The sequence below is a fragment of the Seriola lalandi genome, unplaced genomic scaffold, assembly GCF_002814215.2.
Source record: "Seriola lalandi dorsalis isolate HSWRI2012SDOR001 ecotype SW California unplaced genomic scaffold, Sedor1 jcf7180002054923, whole genome shotgun sequence".
NCBI classification, from domain to species: Eukaryota; Metazoa; Chordata; class Actinopteri; order Carangiformes; family Carangidae; genus Seriola; species Seriola lalandi.
Window position 1 is genome coordinate 26629 of NW_019525475.1, and position 10475 is coordinate 37103.

A 10475-nucleotide genomic window follows, 5' to 3' on the forward strand; every position below is an offset into this window, starting at 1 on the left:
ATAAATTAGATTTGAAATGATGATTATCTATTGTCTGTTTAAACAGTTGTAAAGGTCAAACCACAAAGTTTCACAAAGTTAGTTATAGTTTCATCCGTGTTGTGATAGGAGGAGGGTCAACATTTAACTTATTTTTTTATTTTTTACCTGAAATAACAAGATAACATCTGTGCAATATTTTCACAGACTTCTCACTTTATTAAAAAAAAGTAACAAATAATTCCAAAAGTAGGTTTACTAATTGTAGTAATTTTTTATTTATTATTTATTTATTTTTTATTCATTTTTTCTAATTATATTATTTAAAAGATAGAATATCTTCACTTAATTTTTCAATTTCAAAATAAAATCCCCCCCGAAAAATATGCAGCTGTTGGTGCGTCGAGGAGGCTGCGTAACCTCTCGCGCATGCGCAGAAGTACCTGATTTAGCCGCTGTATTTCCTGCTTGCTGTTGCAACTCGAAGCGATGGCAGAAGTGAAGGCTTCCCTGATTTCTGGAGGTACGTTCACTGTTTTATTCACCTTTGAATGTTAACCCAGGTGTTATCACGAACGTGTGCGCGAGCGACGTCCATTAAAGCTGCCGCCGTGGAAACTGTGAGGCGGACAGAGGCGCAGTTAGCCGGGACGGCAGCTTTAGCTGGTGATGCTCCAGTCATGAGGTCTCAGGCTGGAGGGGGAGAGCAAGACTGTAAAGCTGTTGTTCACATTTAACACCAACGTGTACCCTTGTCTGATTTCATGCCTCTTGTTTGTTTTTGTTTTTTTGTTTTAATATTACAGTTATAGCGGTTTTCCTAAGTTCAGCGGTGCTTGCATTTGTTGAGGACCTAGATGACACGTAAGTGATGCACTCCTTGAATGATCCCTTCAGCTTCCTGCACACTGTAACACAGTCTGTAATATAACTTCCTAGTGTACACACACACACACACACACACACACCATACACACTTTCTGTTGTAAATCCGAGTTTACCTCGCTTTGGCTTGGCTTCCTTCCTGTCAGGCGCCAAAACACAGTCATGCTGTGCAGGTTTTTCAAGAGGCACATCACATTTTCAAAAGGCCTCAGGGTTCAATAAAACAGAAGCAGAAATGGATCTTCAACTTAAATTAAAGAATGCATTTAAATGTGTGAAAATACTTTTAATAGAAAAAGTAAAAGTAGAGTGTTTCTATTATGTTGTCCATCTCATTCACAGTATATGAGTGGGGGCAGGAGATACCTCTCTGTAGACAGTGATGCAATGACAAAATAATAATACAGCTGAATCAGCACTTCTGCTTTGTGTCTTAGATTGCAGTAGTCCTACTGAGGTGTACCTAATAAACTGACAATTCAGTGTATGTCATATAGTTTGAATATTATTATAATGCTTTGACATGTGCAGCTTTTTTAATCTGTGAGGATGCATTGTATTTTTGTCTTAGTTTGTCATATGTTGTATGCAACTTTAGCTTTTGGATATAAATGTCGTGCCGTAAAAAGAAGAATATGTCCCACTAAAATGTGGTGGAGTACAAATACAAAGTACCTCAGGATTGTACTTTAGTAAACGTACCACTGGAGGAGGAGGAGGTTGTCTGGATTTCTTCTCAGGTTTCCAGTTGCACGCTGCCCTTTAATTGGATGCATGTGGTGGGAAGTCTCTGAAGGTTTATGTCTCTAGTGTGTATTTGTGTTGGTGGGAACTGCTAATTATGTCTTTTGCAATTTTGTTACTAATGATGATTAAAGCTGCAACCCTCATTTTAATCTCCTAAAAATGTGTTTTTCTCATTGTTACCTCACATTGAAGTGAGCGAGCTTTTGATATCTGTAATTTTTATCCAACAAGAGAGAAGGAGTAGATTTGAGTTTAATAATTTTTAATGAGGTTATTGATTTTTTTGTTTTTTTGAAAAACCATATGAGAGACAAATAATTATTCCAGGCAGAGTTTTTTTTTTTTTATTCGTCCTAAAATGTTTCTCCAAACATTTCCTGGATCCAGGTTTTCAAATGTGAGAATTTAAAACATATCTTTGTCATACATGACAGGAAGTGAATATCTTTGGGTTCTGGACTGTTGGTCGCCTGGGTTGAATTTATTTTCTGACAATTCACAGACAAAACGATTTATCCAGGAAATAATGAGCATCTAAATCCATAATGAAAGAAATAGTTAGCTGCAGCCCTAATGATAATTTTAGTGTTTTACATCCATATAGCTGATAATATTATATATCTTGTATTATTTTGTAGTGTGTAAAATGTACAATAAAGTAAAATATGATTAACTTTAATATTTATTTTCTTTTCTTTCAAACAGTTTTAAAGACACCAGAGTGAACGACATCTGGCTGGTTGATGTAAGTCTGACATCACACACACACACACACACACACACACACACACACACACACACACACACACACAGTCTGGGCCCATTCAGCTATGCTTTACTTCACGTCCAGCGCGCCACTGTCCTGATCATCCCTTGCGGAAACGGCAGCCGTCAGGGCGGGACGTGGGAGGGTGGAGGCGCAGCGGGTGTGCAGACTGTCCTCTGTGTTTGTGATTAGTCAATGAGAAGTCATGCATGCCGGGCAAAGCCTGGCGGCTCGGAGGGGTTTATATCAGATACGAGTCTGGGTCCGTATAAGCAAATCTAGCTCGGACACTCAAAGCTGCTTTCACTGCGAGTTTGGGGATGAGCTGTGACACTGGGGCGTGTCAGTGTATTGATAAGAGGTTACACACAGTCAGACTCCTCCACTAGCACATTACTGTTTGATTTAAACTGTAAATCCACTAGAAGAGGAATTTGAAGTCAAAATATTTGCCAGTGACTTATGAGTTTAACTTCATATTTTTAGCTCCATTAATCAATATTTAGAACACGTTTCTGTAATAATAATAATAATAATAATAATAATAATAATAATTATAATGCATTGTTTTTTCCAGTGTGCTTTTAGCCTCTTTTAGCTCGTTGTTTTGTTTTTTCAGCACTTTACACTGAATCTCCGGCTCTTATCAACATGTAAAACTGTTGCTTCACAAAATAATTTACTTATTTTTTGTGATGCTGAACCCAGTTACTGCTGGTACTTTTTGGTTGTTTGATCATAAATAACAAATATATGTTTTCCTATTTTATTATCTATTATACGTGGTGTTGAAATGTTGATCTGAAGATTGCTTTCTTCTCCCGCTCGTTCTCAGTTCTACGCGCCGTGGTGCGGCTACTGTAAAAAGCTAGAGCCAGTATGGTACGACGTGGGAGTGGAGCTGAAAAGCTCCGGGTCGCCGGTCCGTGTGGGAAAGATGGACGCCACCGCGTACTCTGGTGAGTAGATGATGAAGCAGCTGAACATGTTCCCTCGGAGCCCGTTTGTCCCCAGGTGATTATTTCACATGTTGGAGACGAAGGCAAAGACAAATCATGATCATTCCCTGTATGTAAAGGGCTTTCAGCTCCCATCCAAAGCTGCAGTTACAATTTTAAAGATGGATTTTTGATGATAATTTAATTATGTCACAATATAATAAGCAAATTTAATATATTTGCCACAATTAAAGATATAATAACCATAAATCAAGTCAGTCAGTGACCTTATTTATGTTCCACTTGTCTTTTAAAGGAACAGTTCCACATTTTGTTTTATCTCTCTGTTAAATATGAGGCTACAGCTAACAGCCGGTTAGCTTAACTTAGCCTGGCAACTAGGTGACGAGGCAGGCTAACTGTCTCCCCCTGTTTCCAGCCTTTTATGCTAAGCTAACTAGGTTATTTATTTAGTTATTTATTTGTTTATTTGATAATGACAATGCATGTTAATGAACATCAGCACAAATTACACAATGTAAAGACGCCGGATTGAAGCAGAAATACATGTTTACTTCAGTCGTCCAGAGACAGTTTCAGCTCCAGCTTCATAGGTTCCTTTAATCAGCTGTTTTCAAATGTTTTTCTTTTTTTTTGTTGGATACAGAAAAAAATGTTTGTGACTTCTTCTTTGAGACGGTTTATTTCCTCTCTGTGTTGCAGGAATGGCGTCGGAGTTCGGCGTTCGCGGTTACCCCACGATAAAACTGTGAGTGTCACTCTGAAGTTCTGGACACCCAGAACCTAAAAAACACAATTTTTGAAGTTAGAGAGTCAAATTATTTCGACTGTTGTCCCGCTACCAGACTCTTCTTCACACGTCAGTGCAACTTCGAACAGGCCTGAAGAAATCCATATGAGATTAAAGGGCTCGTTGAATTCGGGTCCGGTCACAGTCTGCGGATCACCCTCGTCTCTGTGAAGCCTCTCGCTTGTTAATCACCCCGTCATCCCCTCAAGTGTCTTGACTTAAGTTTGTATTTTTTGTTATCATCAGGATCCTTTTCCCCACTGTTGTGTTTGTTCCCCCCCCCTGAGGTTTTGGCCCGTCGGGGTTCCCGTAGATGACTTACTCAGGAGAGATCAAGGTGTTGTTGCCGTCAACTTGAAGCATAACCAAGTGACATACTGTGTTCACACCTTCTGAACTTTAATTTTATTAAGTTCGTCGCGCTCGGATGTTGTTAATGATACGTTTCCTGGGTGAGGAAACTGTTTTTAAGATTAGCTTGAGCGATTTTAAATTGACATCTCCTGTTGCTTATATTTATACTTTTTCTCCGGGACAATTTATATGGGGAATCTGTGGATCAACAAATGTGATCCGCGTGATTCCTCTCTCCAACTGTGAGCCGTTTCAACTCGTATTCTTCATCTAACTTCTGACAAATTGTTTCTTGGGGTGCGAGTGACACTGTTTTGAATAAAAATGAATGAATCTTTCGTAGACGCCAGCTGCTCCGGCGGCGGAGCTCACGTTTGGCTCCTGGAGAAAACGATCGCCTCGCGCATTACGGAGTTTCCGACATATATTTGAAACGGAATCATCCGTCTTCACGCTGCCGTAATGGCCCTCGCCATTTAGTTTCATCAAGCTCATTTGGGAAACTGCCACAGGATCACGGCAGGGTTCATAACATTAAACCAAGCAAGTGATGAAACATCCATCGACGAACACGAGATGCCTCCCCCGGTGACGGAGGGAGACTTGATTTAGAGTTTCTGTTTCCCCCTGAGTTCATTAAGCCCTGTGGGCTGATGCAACCTTAGTAATCCTTAATGCATTCTGCTTGTTGTACGAGCTCGACTCGGGCACTTTCCTCCGCTGGAACTCAATTAGAGAAAGTCATTTGTTTTTTTTTTGTCTTTTTTCCTTTTCTTATTTTTTTCCCGCTGGAGGTGCGATGATTTAGATTAAGTTGACCTTTCTTCCTGATAGATCTGCTGTTTCATCCCAACACCTCGTCAGAGACAGGTTTCGGTTGCCATGCGCACGTTTCAAGACAGAGACGAGAGTTTAATGAGCTAAAGAAAGGCTGCAGCTAATGATTATTTAAATTATTGATTTAATCTGGTGATTATTTATTTATCTTTGGCTATTAAATGATCGTTCAGTCCAGAGGTTTTCAAAGTGGGAGGTGGGCGTCACCAGGAGAGGCTCAGTGAAAGTTATTACATCAGTAATCAAATGGAGATCAGGTAAATGAGCCTGAATGTGTGTGAGTCAGTTCAAGTGATAGTTCAGAGTCAGAAACTAATAAAAACCTCAGGACAGACCTTTTTTTTTTTTTGTAATTTGTTTGATTAAGTCTCAGTCGTGTCAAACAGCTGTATTAAGCTTGAAATAACACGATGATCCCGTGGGCGTCCGGGAATTGAGGGAAACAAAGCGAGTAAACTGAGGTGGGGTGAGGTTCGTCTGAGGGGGAGACGCAGGGTAAAATCAGCAAACGTTCACCTTTTTGAGAAGCTGGAAGCAGCTAATATTTGCCAATTTGCTTTGATTAGATAATTAATCAGATGTGAAAAATATTCAGTTCCCCACCGGGAAGTTAACAGCAGAGAGCGGTGAGTGACGCTGAGCGGTTTCATAATGAAATGATCTTGTTTTTGTTTCTGCCTCTCGTCCTCAGGTTAAAGGGCGATCTCGCCTATAATTACAAGGGGCCGAGGACAAAAGACGACATCGTGGAGTTTGCCAACAGGGTGTCGGGGTGAGTCGCAGCCCTTCGAGCCGCCAACATGAAACCGATCAGTCAGTGCAACTTCCTTCATTTCACAGGAACAGACGCCACGAGAAAAAAAAAAAACATCCAAGCCCGAGCTTATTGATTGCAGAGGCCATATTTGTTTCATAGCTCAGTGGATGTCTGCCTCTGATGCTCCAGTTTAGCCACTGTATCAACTGAGCCTGACAGATTTCCTCCTCCTTAAGGGAAATCAAGCCAGATCCGTGACAGAGGGGTTGATCAAAAGCTTGGCTCTGTTTTTATTTTTTAAGTCTGGGGCTGCAAGTAGTCGAATCCCCACTGGGTGGCGCCACCAGCGCATAAAACCAGCAAGGCAGACTTAGTGCACATTCATACATTAGTCACTACACCAGTGTCTCATTTTCTGTGCTGTATTTTTAAGTTTAATACACATTTAAATAAACTAAATCCTCCTCCCCCCCCCCTGCTGTGGATTTTCTTCTCCCGCAGACCGGCCGTCCGAGCGCTTCCCAGCAAGCAGATGTTCGAGCACATGATGAAACGACACGACGTGCTGTTCGTGTACGTCGGCGGGGAGTCTCCCCTCAAAGTAAGCACCAAGATTCCCTCCCAGCGTTGACTGAATAACAGACACGCTGCTCAAAAATAAACAAAGACCAGCTTGTGAGAATCACCGTGCAGAGACTCAGACGTTACACCTGTTAAACACTGATTTATTGAAAGCTTTTGTGCGATTGCTAAAAGGCCCCCGTTTGCCTTTTTTAAATTTATTTTGTTGTGCAGGAGAAGTACAACGACGTCGCCTCCGAGCTCATCGTCTACACTTACTTCTTCTCGGCTTCAGAGGAAGTCTTGCCAGAGGTAACGCTTTGAATATACATCATTGTTTTCTCTTCTGAAAGTGTCATGTAATGCATTTCTGAAAGATTTATACTCTTTAAGAGTCGTGCACCCAGTTTCTCTTTTTAATTTATCCAGCTTGAAGTGAGTAATTACATTCTTTTAGCACAGATATATTCCTAGAAGTGCATGCAGGGATCCCCGGCTTGCTTAGAGCTGTAGAAGATTCACAGTCAGCTGCAGAGCCGTGCTGCCGACAGGTGCACACACACTCAGAGTAAACATGATTACTGAAACTTGAAGTATTTTTTTTCTTTTGTGTGTCTTCACCAGTCGGTATCTTTGCCAGAACTTCCTGCGGTTGTAGTCTTTAAGGACGGAGCCTTCTTCACCTACGACGGTGAGTGTTGCGTCACCCTGTCTCCGGGTGGTTTTTCTTCCATTAAGTGCTGAGTAGAAATGAGTTTTTTGGGAGCCACGGTGGGCCACAGTTTCCCTCCGTCTATTCCCTCCTCCTCTTCCTTCTCTTTCTGCGGTTTTAATCCCTGTAACTGGAGCCGGGGCTTCTCCAGTCTTCCCGTCCCGGCTGCTCCTCTTTCATCTTCCTCACCACACTGAGTTATGGCGAGCCTGGCCCATCATAAAGCACCCGGGGCTCTGCCCACTATTGTGTGCGCGGTGAGGCCAGTGATGTTGTGGTGGTTTGTCTTTGGGCGGACACACATAGCAAAGCGGGGTGGATGGACTGCGACGGACCGCAGTTCGGGCCGGAGGAACCAAAGCGAAGCTGATGCTGTATATAGAGTCACACGGAGCCGAGAACTGAATCAGCCGCCAAGCGTCAGCAAACTAAAATCATATTTGACATTGAAAGTTGAGAGGAGCTGCTTTCCAACTCTGCCGCCTCACCGCAACAGTGTGAGTTCTCCATGTCCCTCCATGATGTCTTGTATCGTGCTGCCGCTGCGGGCCTGAGGCGGGAGGCGGAAGCGGAAATGAAGAGCGTCGAGGCACAGCGTCAACACAAACGGCCCCCAGTAGTGGCTGTTGGGTAGGTTCGGTGCACGGTGGAGCACCCGGAGAACAAAATCCATCTCCACCGCCTCCACCGCCGCCGCCCCCGCCTGCGACCTCACGTCCGTCTGTTCCACCTGACCATTCCGGAAGGCGGGCTTCCTGCGCCAGAACCGCAGCAGGAGGGGCTCGCCGCAGCAGACGCGAACAACAAAGACCCCGCTCTCCGCAGAGTCCTCCAGGACCGTGAAACGGAGGATGCGCTGAATGTCCAGCATCGCCATGGTGACGGCGTATTAAGCTTGTCAAAGGTGGTGGGGGGGAAGAGCGGCGTCTAGAAAATGGAGAAGGTAAAGCGCTTGTTATGAGATATCACAGGTGAAGCGACGCGGCTGTCGCTCGTTAAACACTCACCTGCAGTGACGGCAGAAGAAATTCCCCCTTTTCCACCACCTGTGGTCGTCAGCATCTGGTTTCCGTCCAGCTGTGCGGCGCCACGTTTGTCTCAGAGGACCGGTCTCCCTGACAATCCGCCGCCTGGAGCTCCGGCTCCTTGTGTGGTTTTTTTTTTTTTATTGCTCTCACTTTGCATGATGTTCTGTCACAAGCCTTTTTGTTTTTTTTTTTTAATCAAATGTTATTCGCCTGAACTTCCGAGACACATTTGCATCAAACACCCGGTGACACACTGTGACGTTTACTCAAATGTGTGTGAAATATAACACACACCTTTTATTTATATACTGTGCTTACATGTATTTTCAGGAGCTGTGTTGTTTGTATCTACCGGCTACAGAAGCAGCTTTTATCACTTTTTCTTTCTTGTATTTGGTGAAGATGCAGATTGAAGATACTTATTAGAAATGCAGCGCTGGTTGTTAATGTGCAGGTCCGTCTTGTTGCTGATCAAAGCCACGCTGTCCAAACAACGGCTCCTCGCTTTGTGCAGGATGATATTTGACACGTTGTTGTGGAGCTTTGATTGGTTTTAGTGCGCGTCACAAACACAGGCATCCCCCCTTTGTTTTTTTTTTATGAAGAGCACTGTTAAAATATAGTACAGCACAGAGGCTCATACATATTTAATTCTTCAAATCCTCAGCTTCTTACTGCTACAGAGGTTCACACTGTTATTGTGCTTGAAGAGCCTTTTCTTTCTCTTTTTGATCACTGCGTCTGCAGCGAAAGCTACTGGGCCTCATGATAGTGCTAGTGAGGGAAGTAGGGAGAAATATAATTAGTATGTATGTTTGTGTACTCAGCGCGCTACCGCTCGCTCTCGTAGTCGTCTTCAAACATGTTAACACACACTCGGAGCTCCACATGAAGGCGTTTCCGTGTCGGGGCTGTTTATGGTTCGGCCTCGGCTCCCTGACTCCTTCTATGGAAGAGTATTCGACACAGCGAGGCCAGGACTGTTTTGCATATGTGTGTCGGCGGCGCTTAAATGACTGATTAACAGTCCACGACTGTGATGAGAAAAAGGTGACAACACAAAGACGACATTTTTCTGACGGCGTTCGCTCCAATGGGTCATTTGAATCGACGCAGGGAGGGGGGGGTCAGATCATATTTCACCTTCCGTTAGACGGGTGTGTTAGACTGCATTGACATGTCGTGCCCAAACACACAGGCATAAAAGTTACACTTGTGTTATTTAGCTTATTCAAGAGGAAAAACAATGACATCCTTCATGTGAAATTCAATATTTCACTGAAACATTTCACGTGCCACGTCGTGATCTTTCAGCTTTGCATGTGAATAGTTTAGTTTAGTTTATTTCAGTCATTTTTCCAACTTATAAAACTCAAATACGCTGATAGATTCAATAAATAAACTAAAAACAAAAGATAAACAAGAACAAGCTCGGCTTATTATTATTCTGCCGGCTCCCTTTAAATATAAACAGAGCAATAAAAGGAAGTAAGTATTATATATAAACTTATTATTTCCCCACGAACCCCCCCACAAACTGTGATATAGCTGTTTTTATTGTTGTGTTTTCTTTTTCTTGAAGTGAAACACGAGCTTTCTGTTTCTGTTTCATACATCTTCCTCTTCCTCCTCCTCCTCCTCGTCCTGCGTCTCACCTCGTTGGAGTTATCTGTGACGATATCGCTCCCCGCCTCTCTTCCGTCTCTTCCCTCCGGTTCTTCTTCTACTACTCTATTTGCATTGTCTTGGAAGGTCTTCTCTGCCATTAACCTTCATCCTTGAAACGTGTCAGAGCCGCCTCCTCCCTCCACTCAAAACTCTTGACACATGGATCGTCCTCACTCCTCCTCCTCCTCCTCCTCCTCCTCTTCATCTCTCTCTCTCTCTCTCTCTCGTCTCCCGCTGTGTGAACTCTGGGCTGACAGGCTCCTGTAGGGCAGTATGGAGATGTGCGTGGCTGGCGCCCAGGAAGAAAGCGGCTCTAATTTGTTTCAAGGTGAAGCAGGTGCCGTCCATGTAGAGGTTCATCAGGCTGTATGATCCCAGTATGGGGCCCTTCAGCTCTCGCCTTGCTTCTGGTGGTGGGGTGGTGGGGTGGGG

The 10475-nt window shown here is 43.4% G+C and overlaps 1 protein-coding gene across 1 annotated transcript in view; it reads left to right on the forward strand.

The window, feature by feature from the left end:
* The first annotated feature begins 426 nt into the window (after nt 1-426).
* tmx3b (thioredoxin related transmembrane protein 3b) overlaps nt 427-10475 on the forward strand; it is a 36589-nt gene continuing 26540 nt past the window's right edge. The window contains exons 1-9 of the mRNA XM_023431484.2: nt 427-502; nt 786-843; nt 2317-2356; nt 3213-3336; nt 4039-4084; nt 6009-6089; nt 6576-6675; nt 6870-6947; nt 7260-7326. Of these exons, the coding sequence (XP_023287252.1) occupies nt 469-502; nt 786-843; nt 2317-2356; nt 3213-3336; nt 4039-4084; nt 6009-6089; nt 6576-6675; nt 6870-6947; nt 7260-7326 (628 nt within the window). The 5' untranslated portion in view covers nt 427-468. The remainder of the gene's footprint in view (nt 503-785; nt 844-2316; nt 2357-3212; nt 3337-4038; nt 4085-6008; nt 6090-6575; nt 6676-6869; nt 6948-7259; nt 7327-10475) is intronic.